This window comes from Macaca thibetana, chromosome 6 (assembly GCF_024542745.1).
Source record: "Macaca thibetana thibetana isolate TM-01 chromosome 6, ASM2454274v1, whole genome shotgun sequence".
NCBI lineage: Eukaryota > Metazoa > Chordata > Mammalia > Primates > Cercopithecidae > Macaca > Macaca thibetana.
In genome coordinates this window covers 32,518,514-32,532,745 of record NC_065583.1, presented here as the reverse complement: position 1 = coordinate 32,532,745, position 14,232 = coordinate 32,518,514, and the positions used below count along the sequence as shown (strand labels likewise).

At 41.7% G+C, this 14,232-nt stretch overlaps 1 protein-coding gene and 1 non-coding gene across 2 annotated transcripts in view; both read right to left on the bottom strand.

Annotated features, from left to right (window-relative positions):
- Window positions 1-12,055, bottom strand: part of SH3TC2 (SH3 domain and tetratricopeptide repeats 2) — a 63,058-nt gene extending 51,003 nt beyond the window's left edge. Inside the window, exons 1-2 of the mRNA XM_050793973.1 lie at window positions 11,852-12,055; window positions 638-736 (exon numbers count right to left, since the gene is read on the bottom strand). Of these exons, the coding sequence (XP_050649930.1) occupies window positions 638-736; window positions 11,852-11,903 (151 nt within the window). The 5' untranslated portion in view covers window positions 11,904-12,055. The remainder of the gene's footprint in view (window positions 1-637; window positions 737-11,851) is intronic.
- On the bottom strand, window positions 6,391-6,493 carry LOC126957855 (U6 spliceosomal RNA). Its single transcript, XR_007726997.1, has one exon. It is a non-coding gene; the product is annotated as a U6 spliceosomal RNA (small nuclear RNA).
- Window positions 12,056-14,232: the final 2,177 nt, after the last annotated feature.

Here is a 14,232-nt window from a genome sequence, read left to right as displayed (position 1 = left end):
TACAGCTTACTGCAGCCTCGACCTCCCAGGCTCAGGCAGTCCTCCCATCTCAGCCTTTCAAGTAGCTGGGACTGCAAGCATATGCCACTATGTCTGGCTAATTTTCTGATTTTTTTTTTTTTTTTTTTTTTAGAGATGAGGTCTCACTCTGTTGCCCAGGCTAGGCCCCAACTCCTGGGCTCAAGTGATCCTCCCATCTCAGCCTACCAAAGTGCTGGGATTACAGGCAAGAGCCACCGCTTGCTGCCCATGTGTTTATTCATCAAAGATTTTCTGAGCAGCAACAATGTATGAACAACTCTTTGAGGTACCATGTTGAATATAAATATTTTAATTACCCCTATCTCTCAACACCTTCAAATCTTAAGTTATGGTATACTTTCTTTAACAAAGCAAATAAGTATGGAGCTCCTAATAAGTGCCAGATTGTGAAGAGCTTTGAGTGACAGCTTGAGAAAGTTAAAATTAATTTTGTAGGCAATGGAGTGCAACAGAAGATTTGTGAGCAAGCAAATAGCATAGTCAAAATCTTTTCATCAAAAGGGAAAGAGGGAGGGGCTCTTTAGATGGGAGAGATAAAGAGGTTACTGCAATACTCAGCATGGAAGAATAGGGCTTGTCTTTGGGATTTGGATACCTGGATTCATGTTCTGTGGTAGAAAACATTTTTCCTTGTATTCAGATGAGGCTATACACTCACTCGATATAGTTGGATCCTTGGAAGGAGTTTCTTTACCTGTAGAAGATGAAATAAAAGGTCATCTTAAGAGTGTAAGGAAGTTGGAAGCAAGTTATAAGCAAGGCTGCAGTTTTTGTCAAGTGACAACTTTTTTCCACGATTAGTGGCATGGAAGAATTCTAATTGTTATCACCATTGCCTTGTAATTATCTAAGCTATTCTCAAAGAACTGTCATACATGCCATCTCAATCCAGCATCAACCTGGGTGTGCCCATCTTATTGAAAAGCAGATCCCTATTCACATATCAAACTAGGTCTCATGGCTTAGAACACTGAAGTTGCTCAATATACATTGAGCCTACACAAGTCATCACAGATCTGACTACAGCAAGGCTTAAGGTTCAATAGGGGCAGATAATGGAAGGGCTGGAGTGGAGACAGACATTGGCATCATTAGGGAGACAATTGGGGTGTGGTTGTAATGACCCTGACATGTATAATTGTCCCCAACTGTCCTTCTGTCTGACCATTAAATAGGGTCCTGTCAGGACTCTCTTTCTTCCCAACTCTCTGAAAAGTACTGTCTTCACAATGGTAGAAGTGGAGTAAAAAGAAGAAGAAAGAAGATCAAGACACAGGCTAGGGCTGGGGAGGAGGAAACTTTGATGGCAGCGAGTTGAAAAGAAAGAAGATGGTGTGCCTATAAAGCATAATGAAGTAGACACAGAGGGAAATGTCAAAAACATTGCTGTAGAGCATGGGTCTCCTTTATGGCATCCCCAAAATACAACAAGGAAACTCAAGTCCTTCACACATTAATTTTAGTTGATGGATTCTATCCTTTTTTTCCACAAACCTGTTCAAGAACGGTACTATGGAGTCAGAATGTGATAAGTATTACCTGGTCCTGAAAAGCAGAGTTAGAGAACCTTGGCTCAACCACTATTTGTGAGTCACTCGTTGAATTTGCTTGTAAAATTGTGCATCAGAGCCAAAGAGGCCTACCAAGTTTTGCATACTGGATCTGTGCTTCTAATGATACAGCTCAAGAATGCAACAGGGCGGCCGGGCGCGGTGGCTCAAGCCTGTAATCCCAGCACTTTGGGAGGCCGAGACGGGCGGATCACGAGGTCAGGAGATCGAGACCATCCTGGCTAACACGGTGAAACCCCGTCTCTACTAAAAAATACAAAAATCTAGCCGGGCGAGGTGGCGGGCGCCTGTAGTCTCAGCTACTCGGGAGGCTGAGGCAGGAGAATGGCGTAAACCCGGGAGGCGGAGCTTGCAGTGAGCTGAGATCGGGCCACTGCAGTCCAGCCTGGGCAACAGAGCAAGACTCCGTCTCAAAAAAAAAAAAAAAAAAAAAGAATGCAACAGGGGTGGAGCATTCACACTCACTTCTGGTTAATGTTGAACCTAAATTCTCATATTGCTGCTAATAGTCTGTGTCTCCATTCTGTGTCTATGGAGGGGGATTTTGACACCCAAGTTGAGGACCTTCCATTTCTTCACAGTGGGAGCAGTTAGCACTGTTTTGGGTGATGTACATGAAGAATGAAGTGGATTTCAGCTGGAATAGGCAGAAGCAGGGGCCTGTCAGCTCTTCATCCAGTAAATCTTGTTAGCTGTTCAGTGCTGAAAGCTAAGCAGCTTAGCTGGAAACCTGGCAGCAATGAGCTACAGTCGAACAGGATCATTTTTCAGTTCTGCCCCGAGGAAGCAAAAGCAACTGCAGTAAAAAGGCACTGGCTTGGGAATAACGAGAAATGAGAATGAGCACAAATCAAATCTTCCCATACATGAGTTCAATGACCCTGGGCAAGACACTTCACCTGTCCACTCTGTGAGTTTTCACTTTCCCCACTTACAAATGAAGGACTGATCTAAATTAGTGCTTTTGAACCCCAGCTGCCTATTTGAATCATCTAGGTTGCCTTTTTAAAATATTGCTTCATCCCAGCTAAAAAAAAAATTAAAACAATTGGACTCATGAAGAAAAAGAGTAGAATGATGGTTACCAGAGGCAGGGAAGGGTGTGTGTGTTGGGGGAAAGTAGGGAAGTTAGTGGGTACAAAAATGCAGTTAGATAGAATAAATAAGATCGAATGTTCGATAACACAACAGGGTGACTATAGTCAACAATAATTTATTGTACATTTGAAAATAACTAAAGGAGTATAATTGGATTGTTTGTAACAAAAAGAAAGGATAAATATTTGAGGCGATGTGAATTACCCTGATGTGATTATTACCCATTGTATACACCTATATCAAAATATCTCATGTATTCCATAAATATATACACCTAATATGTACCCACAAAAATTAAAAAGAATAAAAGAATAAAAAGAAAAAATATTCCTTCATCCCTAGAGATTCAGATTTTGGTAGTCCATAGTACAGCCATAGATCTTTATTTTAATAATAAGTTCTTCAAATGATTCTAATTTGAGCCAGTGTTGAGAACCATATGTCTAGATTGGTGCTTCTGAAACTTTATCGTACCTATGAATCACCTATGGATATTGATAAAATGCTGATTCTGCTTCAGTATTTGAAAGCTGAGGTTCTGCATTTCTGATGTTTTCACAGGTAATACTCCTCCTGCTGCTCCCAGGACCACACTTGGAGTGGCAGCCTGCTTTCCTGGGACAGAGTTTGACCACAGACTACAGCAAACCCACAAACATCTTCTTTATTTTTTTCTGGCCCACACAGTGAATTTTTAATTTGAACTGCTTGACATCATTTAGAAATTGAAATGTTCCACATAACCCAGATGCTTGGGTTTGTTTCGAAACGTGGAAGATTTGTAGCCCAGGAGTCTCATTGTCATATGGCAACAGTCAGCTGGGGCTGAGTGGTCGCTGTCGCTCTACAGGACATTTGTTCTCCAGCCACCATGGTCCCCACCCTATTCCATCGCTCATTTACACCCAGCCCTGGCAAGTTTGCGAGTGTGTCCCTGCTGTAGAGTTCTCCGAGAAAATACAATAACCTGACAATGAGGGCTTGTGAGGTGAGCCCACCTTGAAGAAGGGAAGTCAAGGATGGGGACCCTGGCTTGGGGAAAGGGTGCATAGCTTTTTAAGGATTTGTGAGGCTTAGAGCAGAAAATTGCAAGGTTTTGCAAAATGTGATATGTGAACTGTCTGTATCAGAATTTTTTAGATAATTGTTTTTAAAAAGATGTCTATGCAAAAAAACTTATAGAAAATATAGAAGAATATCTGCATGACTTGATGTTGCCAGTGGTTTCCTAAACAGTATGGAAAAACTGCTACCCTCAAAAGGAATAATGGATAAATAGTAATACATTAAAATTAGAAACTTCTATTAATCAAAAGATGCAATTAAGAGACTGAAAAGCAAGTGACAGAGTACAAGAAATATTGATTATACATAAGTATAGTCATCAAATAATTCAAACATAGAATATATAAGGAATGCCAAAAATCTGTGAGAAATAGGTAGCCAGCCCACCAGAAAAATGGGCAAAAGGCTTGAATAAACTTTTCACCAAAGACAATATCCAAACAGCCAATAAATACATGAAAATTTGTTTCACCTCATCAGGGAAATGAAAAGTAAAACCACAGTGGAACACAACTACACAGACTGGCTAAAATGAAAAAGACAGATAAAGCCAAATGTTTGTGAGGATATAGAGCAACTAGGATACCTAGAATATACTGCAACTAGAATATACTGCAAGTGTGAAAATAAACGGAAGTTCTATCTTTGGAAAACTGACAGTGTCAATTCAAGCTGAAAATATGCATGCACTAAGACCAAAGACAACCACTAAAATATTCAGAACAGCACTATTTATAAGAACCCAAACTTGGCCACAATTCAAATGTCAATTTACAGTAGAATGAACAAGTAAATGATGTATATATAATATACAATTAAACCTTAATCCAGCAAATCGGGCACAGTGGCACATGCCTACAATCTCAGCTATTTGGGAGGATGAGGCTAGAGGATCATTTCAGCCCAGGATGAGGCTAGAGGATCATTTCAGCCCAGGAGTTCAGGTCCGGCCTGGACAAGATAGCAAGCCCCATCCCCCAAAAATTAAATAAATAAATAAATCCAATACAACAATGAGAATGAATGAATTACAACTGTATAAAACAATATCGATGAGTATATTCACTTGTGAAAAGTCACCACGCTGTACACATGATTTCATGCACAATTCTGTATAAATGGTAAAATTTTTTTAATCCTCTTAAAGCCTTTACTGACCTCAACATTCTTTTTCTTTTTTAACTTTTATTTTAGGTTTTGGGGTACATGTGAAGGTTTGGTTCCTAGGTAAACTTATATCATGGAGGTTTGTTATATAGATTATTTCATCAACCAGGTATGAAGCTCAGTACCCAATAGTTATCTTTTCTGCTTCTCTCCCTCCTCCCAACCTCCACCTTCAAGTAGATCCCAGTGTCTGTTGTTTTCCTCTTTGTGTTTATAAGTTCTTATCATTTAGCTTCCACTTATAAGAGAGAACACGTGGCATTTGGTTTTCTGTTCCTGCATTAGTTTGCTAAGAATAACAGCCTCCACTCCATCTATGTCTCACAAAAGACATGCTCTCATTCTTTTTTATGGCTTCATAGTATTCTATGATGTATATGTGTTAATGGTACACTTTTATGAAAAGTTGAATTTTAAAATATTCCTGGAGCCCCTCTCTACCTACTCTACCTTGAAATATCTAGGAGTAGAGTCCCAAAGTGTGGTTTTTAATTAGCACTTTGGGTATTTCTGATGTCTTCTAGAGCGTGAGAATGCTCAAACCAATTCACCAGAGGTCTCGGAACCCATGAGCCAGAAGGGCACCTCTCTGAGAAACAATGAGGAAGCTGGAAAATTAGAATGCATTCTGTAATACGAAAAACAGCTAATAGTTACACATGGATTGTCTGTTTACAGAATTCTGTTACACATGGTATTATATTTCAACATGAAGAAGTTTGAAAACTTGATCTGGGCCTTGAAAAAGAACCAGAGATGATTCAAGGCAACAAAAAACTGTCATATAGAATAAATTACCTTAGGAAAAAAAGTATGACTTTTATAACTGAAAGAAAATAAACTAAAAGGTCTATAGTAGTTATCGCTGAGTCATTTTAATAATCTTTTTGATACTTTCATCTACTTTCCAAATATTCTAATTTTTCTTTTTTATAGGCACATTAAAATATTATTTAACTGAAATATTAATTTTTTGAAAAATAAAAGTTTTATATATTAAAGATGATAAACAACACAATCTGCTAACAATACAGGCTGCTGATTAATAATTGTTTTAATATTAATACTTTAATCTACTATTTCAATTCCAACTTTGTCAATTGACCTGGTAATGTCAGTAATATCCTTCTTACCATCTTTTCTTCTTCAGTATAGAACGCAGTCTAGGGTCAAGTATTACATTTAGTTGTCAAATGTCTTTAGCCTCCTTTCATTGGGAACATTTCCATATGTTTTTTTATGACTTTTTTTTTCTCTGATGACATTGACATTTTTGAATGATAAAGTCCCTCCTCCACCCTTCTTTTAGTTTTTCTTCAACTTTTATTTTAAGTTCAGGGGTACATGTGCAGGTTTGTTATATAGGTAAACATGTGCCATGGTGATTTGCTGCACAGATCATCCCATCACCTAGGTATTCAGCTCAGCATCCATTCATTATCTATTCAAAAATATGGAACACTTCACAAATTTGCATGTCATCCTTGCACAGGGGCCATGCTAATCTTCTCTGTATCTTTCCGATTTTAGCATACATGCTGCCAAAGAAAGCTCTCTGTTTTTCAAATATTCTGTAATCAGCATGCATTTGTTTTCTAACACTGAAGGCAGGTAGAGAAGTGGCTAAGATCAAGTGGCAATCAGACAGTCCTGGACTCAAACCCTGGCTTCTTCATTAATCATGTGACCCATGTGAACCCAGTCTATGTAGTCTATGTGGAGCTGACTCTCTCCCTAGCTCCAAAAGTGAGCACGTAATTCAGGCATAATCCAACTGGGTTATGCAGTGCCATGGCCACATGGTCAAAATTAAGCCAGTGAGAATTAGTTCTAGGACCCTCATCAGCACACTTAGCGAAGATATTTCTTTTCACTGCACTAGAAGCTATGAATATGACAGCCTGGAGCTGTGGTGCCCACCACAAGGAGAAAGCCTGCCTGACATTGAGTCCAACCCATAAAAACAGAGCTTAGGAAAGATAGCTTTCTGATAACATCATCTGAACACCTTGATTTAGCAATATCTGAAGGAAAAAAAAACCTAGACTTTGAATTATTAATCAATAAATTGCTTTTGATATAAGCTATTTTATTTTTATTATTATTGATCAGAAAAAAGTTACTAACCCTCAGTTCAGAAAAACATTGAGATTTATTTGTAAACTGCCAAACTGGTTTCCAAAGAGGCTGTAATATTTTGTATTCCCACTAGCAATGTGTAAGAGTTCTAGTTGCTCCACATCCTCACTAACAATTGATGTTATCAGTCTTTTTAATTTGGGCCATTCTAAGTATGTAGGCCATTTTATCTGATTGTTTCAATGTGCATTTCCCTAGTGACTTATGATGTTAATCACTTTTTCACATGCTTATTAGTCATCCACATATTTTTTATATTGAAGTGTCCATTCCAACATTTTACAATTGTTATTGGGTTATTTATCTTATCACTACTGAGTTGTAAGAGACTTTTTTTTAATATTCTTGTTCTGATATTACTCCCCAGTTGACGGCTTGCTTTTTATGTTCTTGGCAGATGTATATAAGTGGGAGGAAAGCAGGATAGGGTGGGAATGAGCTTTGTACACACATGGGATGGTAGAAGCCATCCAGCGCATGCTGGGGAGGTGGGTAGTTGTGGGACTAAAATGGATAAGTATGGTAGGGTCAAGATGGGGAGCACTTTAAGGTAGGCAGGGGTGTTTAGAATGGATACAGTAAGCAATGGAGAGATGTGAAATGTTCTTGAGCATGGCAATGGTATAACAAAAGTGAAAATTCTACTTGGGTAACATGGGAAGGATAAGGAGAGAAAAGCACAATAGGCAGGGAGCCAGCTGAAGAGGTGCTGTGAAAATCTAGGGAGGTGAGTGTGAGAATGTGCGCTGTGGCCCTGGCAATGAGAAGTGAGGGCATAGAGTGAATGAGGCTATATTTTAAAATAAGAAAAGAGAAGGCATCTTGACATATTGAATATGAGGGATAAAGATGGGGAAGAGGCAAGAATTGCAGAAACTGAGTGAAGGAGGGGATTTAAAAGATCACCTAGTTCCACTCCCAATTTTACTGTTGAGAAATGAAAGGCCCAGAGAGGAGTCGTGATTTTACTGAGATCACACAGCAAGTTAGCAAGAGAGCCAGAAGCCATCCAAATCAATGGGTAGGGACCTTGTCATTCTCACTACATTAACCTGACCTCAGAACTCTAAAGTCTCGGGCCTCTGATCACGGAAACATCTCACAACTTGCTGAAAATGAGAATTCACCTTCATTTCTCCTCTCTCAGCCTCTCTGTGCTCCTACCCACCCACCACCATGCTCAACTTTAAAAAGAAGACTAAACAGTAAACATTTCTCTGCATGTTTTTTTTTCCTGTACCCACATTTTTTTTTCTTTTCTGACTTAACAAACCTACCATCAGCAGTTTTTATGATGTAAACCACTTTCTCCTTGTTGGGATGAGTAGATGTTAGAAGTACAGCTACATCTACCCACATGAATATATCTTAGATTATAATGTTTAGCAAAAAAAAAAAAAAAAAAAAAAAAAAAAAGAAGCATCATGATATCATTTTGTTTAACTTTTAAAGTCTATAAAACAATTCTTCGGAATGATTGTGAGCTCATGAATATGTAGTGAAAGCACATAACCATTGAATTCATGAAAGTTATTAACTATGTGGAGAGAGAAGGGGAATGAGATTGGAAAGAGATATCCAGGGGCCGCTAAGTATGTTTGTGATGTTTTATTTCTTCAAAAAGTAAGAGAAAGAAAAAGATAAAGTTCTGAAGATAACGTGACACAATGCAAAAATTTGTTACAGCTAGATGGTGGGCTAACTATTCTAATATCCTCTATTATCAGTATGTTTTACATGCTTTACAGGGCTTTTAAAATTCAAAAGTGAAGCATCATTTACTATTGTCAGTATTCACCCTTGATCTCTTATTATACTAATGATTCACATCTATCAAAAAGGTTAAAAGGAAAGTTACAAGCACCAGTGATCAACAGAGGTGAATGTATCTCTTCCACATCTTCTGTTTAAGGGCATAAATCTGCCAAATTTCTTCAAACAGGCATTGAAAATAAGGGAGAAGTGCTAGAAGCTTTTCGATCAACAAACTTTGACATGGCTTTCTCTGTGATCCAAAGTGAGCAACTGTAGCTTATTAAACAATGGCAAGAAACAACTTATAGATAGGGTGGGGAAGTCAGAGATGATAGCAATGGATCAGAACCTATCCTCTCACCATGTGCAGTCCCCCGAATTAGGGGACTTATGTGAGCAATTGAGAGCCATCCCAGGGAACAGATGCTGCAGGCAGAGTCCACACGTAAGAATGCAGGTGCCTGGAGTAGTCAGAGTCAATGTTCATTATTGCGTCACTCCACGCAAACCAGTCTGGCAGCTGTCCAGTGCTCAGTGCTATCAAGAGCCTTCTCCTTTCCTGTGTCCATGAGCCCTGAGGACTCACTGTTTTGGTGTCTGCTGTTAGCTCCCACTTAAACAGACACAAGGCAGAAGCACCCCAGGAAACATGAGCACAGACTTCTCCAGGCCAGGATGGAATTAGCAGAAACTGATGTAAGAATGGTCCATATTAACTAACAATAAAACAGCCTGTAGTTACCGAACGGTTATCAAAAGCCAGACCCTGTGCTAAGTCCGTGAGAGGAATTATTCAATTTAATCCTCACAAAAGTTCCATAGGATAAGTACCACCATTAGATACAGTTTACAGCCAGGAAAACTGAGGTTCAAAAAACATGAGGGACTTGCCAAGGTCACACAACAATTAAGTTGCTCCAGGATGGGTCTCATACTTTGTCCCTTTTCTCTAAGATAAATAGGGGAATCTGGAATGGGAATATCCAGATCAACTGGACTTGGACCTACAACACCCACATCAACCTCGCTAGGGAAAGGCCCTGACACATACAGGGAATAATATGGGGGAATGGCATGAAAAGTCTCGAGGGAGATACATAGCAGGCTCACTCTTGGTGAAAAGGTGAATCCGAGGTGCCAGCCAGTAATCAATGGCAAAAAGAAGGTGAAAGAATAAAGTAATTGAATGATAGTGTTATTATGATTTTGACTTTTTTCAATATTGTTTTTTGTTTGTTTGTTTGTTTTGAGCTGTGTAACTCTGTTCTACAGGAAATCTTTGGCTGAAGGACAAATGTCAACTAGAAGCAGAGCTGCTCTAGGTAAGGATGAGGGAACATGAGCAGAGCTCTCTGAGACACCTCTACACAGCAGTTTACAACCCTAAAATTGTATAGATGACCAAATGGAGGCCCAGAGAGAGCGCGAGATATACTAGCCATCAAAATGCAATTAACAATGGTTAATTTTACTGTGCTCAACTAACTGTGCACCAGGCTGTTTCACTATTTCACATGTAGACTTAATCTCCACCACAGCTCTATGAAGAAGGCATTATCATGTCATAAAAGCTACAGATAAGGAAAACTGAAACACAGAGGAATTAAATAAGTTGTCAGGGCAAGTAAAAGAACCAAGATCAAATCCAGACACTTCGGCCTCAAAGACCAAGTGAGTAGCTAAGATGACACCTGCCTAACCAGAGCTAGAGGAAGTCAGGTCTAGACCCCAATCTCCGACTTCCAGACCAGCGGTCCTGCACGTCTCCCTCCATGCTGTTTCTACTCTCATGGGGCACGACGACAATAGGACTTAGTGGGAGGGAATGAAAAGTGTTTACATCTGAGAAATCTGGAGAAGCAAAATTGTTCATAGATTAAGTCGTGCCTTTCGTGCCAAGGGCATCATTTGCGGTTTGTTTGCTTATAGTTTTAGGTCCACGGGTTGCCTTTTTCTGGGAGACACTCCCTGCTATAGGTGCCAAGGTGCCTAGATGAAGACTTCAAGCAGAGGAAGCAGAATATGGTTGTTTTGGGTTCACTTCAATGACCTCGAGTGCCTTCTACAAGCCCAGGTCATAAGACTATAGAAGAAAGTTGTTTGTCAGAAAGTAGAAAGCCCTCAGCTAGGGGATGCTCCTTAGCTCCTTCTCTCAGGAACCATGGTGGAGCCCCAGGAAGACACACAGTTCTAACAAGGGTTAGGAATGATTCCTTGGAGCAAGGTTCCCCTATCTCCCAAGCAAGCCTCCCCCCACCAATCTACCCCCACATTTCCCCAAAGCCACCACTCATCCTGATAAACACCACACAAGAGAACACAGTGCCCTACCTTCATTCTCCTCTGAAAAAAAGAAGAAGGTTGCTTCAGGGAAACCAACCAGCCTGGTTGGCCTGGAACTGACATATCCCAGCAAATTCCTCAGTCCCAGGCAAACCATAATGGCTGGTCACCCTAAGTCACTCTCCCACGACTTGACAATTTTTTAGAGCAACAACTCTCCATTTCCTCAACTTGATGCCCACACTCACACACACACTCACACACAAATCACACTGTAATAGGTGGAGGCAGGAAACTGCCTGTTTTTCTCCAGTAACAGCAACCCTGACAAAAATAGGCTTGAATGACTAAGGCCAAGTTTATGACCACCTATAGGCCACAGAGGAACTCACTGCCTGAACTTTCTTCCTGTCCTGGGGGATCTCGGGAAGAAAGGAAGGAAGGGCTTAGTCACACCCTGGGAGTGGCAGCCAGGAGCAGTGCTGCTCAGCTTCTGACAGAGCGAACTCAAAGCCTCTTTCTTCAGGAAAAAAATAGATGCTTCCAGGCTTTACTCCCTTTTTACAGAGCCAGCATGACAAACACCCAGGGAGGAAGGAGAGGCAGCCAGAAAGCACAACCATCTCCCCATCTTTGGGAGAAAAGTTTCCCCAACCCAGCAGGTCCCTGAGCCTCCACTGGACCATCCACTTTGGCCAAGCCACAGGCCAAGGGCCCCCTGGGAAACTCACCTGGGCCCCGGGTCAGACTCCGCTCCCTGGGGATGCAGAAGCAGCCACCCATGTGTATACCATCCTACCCCGGCCGAGGCCCTTGAGAACACCAGCCAGAAGAGTGCTGCAAGGGACAGCCTCCCAACGGTGTCCCTCCTCCCGCCTCCTCCCTGGCACACGAGGGACCGAGGCCTGCTCAATGCACAATGCAGCCTTTGATATCCCGGCTACAGCAGGAGGCCCAGGGAGGGTGGGAGGGGCAGCCTAGCCCAGCCTGCAGGCCCACAGCTCTTGCACTGTCAGGCCTGGAGAACAGGGCTCCTCCCTGCCTCTCAGCAGATCGCCTCATGCCTATCAGCCTGCAGCACATTCCTCGCATTCTAGGATTGAGATACACAGTTTGGTTCTTGTGGGGGCAGCCAGGGCGGGGGAGGAGGGCAGAGAACATCCCAGAGATCAAGACTGCTGTTGGCTTTCTCCCTCCCTGACTGACTTGGCCCACACTGACTGGCCTGCCACCCCTTTACAGTGATCTCCACCCAGTCTCTCTCTGCAAAGGCCTCCCTTGGCTCTCTGATAAAGTTGGAGCTGTGGGTGCAGCATTTCACTTCGACCTAGCAGCATCAATGAGCCAGCTCCTCACTGGTGTGCAGGAAAAGAATCCAGGAGATCACCTGATGAAGCCCAGCGTTTTACAGGTGAGGAGATGGAGAACCAAATACATTAAAGGATGGGGAGAGGTTGGTCAATAGGTACAAGGTAAGAGTTACATAGGAGGAGTAAGTTCTAGTGTTCTATTGCACAGTAGGGGAACTATAATAATGTATCATGTATTTCTACATAGAAGAGAGGATTTTGAATGTTCTCACCACAAAAAAAAAAATGATGTTTGAGATGCTGGATACGCTAATTACCTTGATCTGATCATTACACAATATATACATACATTGAAACATCATATTCTAGCCTATAAATGTGTAGAATTATTATACGTCAATTAAAAATAAAACAAAAAAAAATACAACAAGACTACAGGTATGCATGCAAAACTGGTCCCACCAGACTAACCTCTTTCCCATTTCAGATAGGCAGTGGAGCAGGGGAATCCAGTTGATACTGTGGCTAAATTTCAGAAAACCTCCCATGAGATCTTGCAAAGGAGATGGAGAAAATATGGCTGAATGCCAGCAAGGCTGGACGGAAGCATGACTACTCTAACAACCAAGCTCAAAGAGCACTGCTCATCCAATGTTTCCTTCATGCCTAGAGCAAAGTGGTGAGAGGACCCTAGTGAAAGGCCCAAAGAATAGGAGGTGTGAGCCGAGAGAAGGTGGAGTCCTGCCGGGCCTGTGTTGCAGGCTCTTTGGAGGCTGAACTTGAGGTCAGTATCACCAACATTTTAAGGAGGGCAGCATCCCAATCAAGTTTATATTCTGAGAGGAGCAGTTGGGTGACCAGGTGAAGAATGGCCTAGGGGTCAGTCCCACCAGAGGTCAGGAGTATCCACCTCACACACCAGCCCAGCCCGAGAGGACAGGGTCTTGAGCCTGTCTCTGAAGCGCCACTGTCGTCTTCATGCTTACTCATCCTGAGACACAGTTTCCGAATGTTTACTGTGGGCCAGGCTCTCACTGTACGTTATTCTATTCAAATCCCGTAACAGCCCCATAATGTAGGCATCATTTCTACTTTGTAAGTGAGGAAACAGATAAAGAGGAGTGTATAACTTGTCCAACTCCTTCCCTTCTCCCACCATTTATGAATGTCAGAGTCAAGACTGAGCCAGGTCTAGTTGATTCCACAGCCCAGAAGGATCACGCTTCTGATACATGGGATACATTGTGGGTTCTCCCATGACTGCTAGGACACACAATGAGAAAGGCCCAGGAAGGAGTGAAATCTCTGGAGCCAGCTAACCATTTACGCAAAGACCCTGGGCTTTGATATACCCAGGTATGCAGATATGCAGCAATTGTAACATCCAGCAAAGAGATGAGAGCTGGGGCGGGGAGTAGAGTGCAGGAGGGATGGGGTCTCTGATCACATTGCCACCGGGCAGGATGTTTTCTCTGTGCAGGTCTATTTAAAGTATCTACTTCCCATGCAGTTTCTCATGTGTTTCCCTTACCGAAGCACAGTGTTTTTGAGTATGAATTAGAATGTTTTCTTGGGCCCACAATGAAAGGACAAGAGTTTCTTTAGAAAACAATAACTTAAAACTGGGATGTGCATGAAAATCAGACAGTGACGAGAAGTCCCATGCTCTAACTTACACATGCTGACAGATGTGTAGACTTATCATTGCTCCTTGGCTGGTCTGCACACCACTCTTACACAGGTACAACAACAATCAGACTATAAATTATCAAAACCAACTACTGAAAGGATCCCAGGCCATC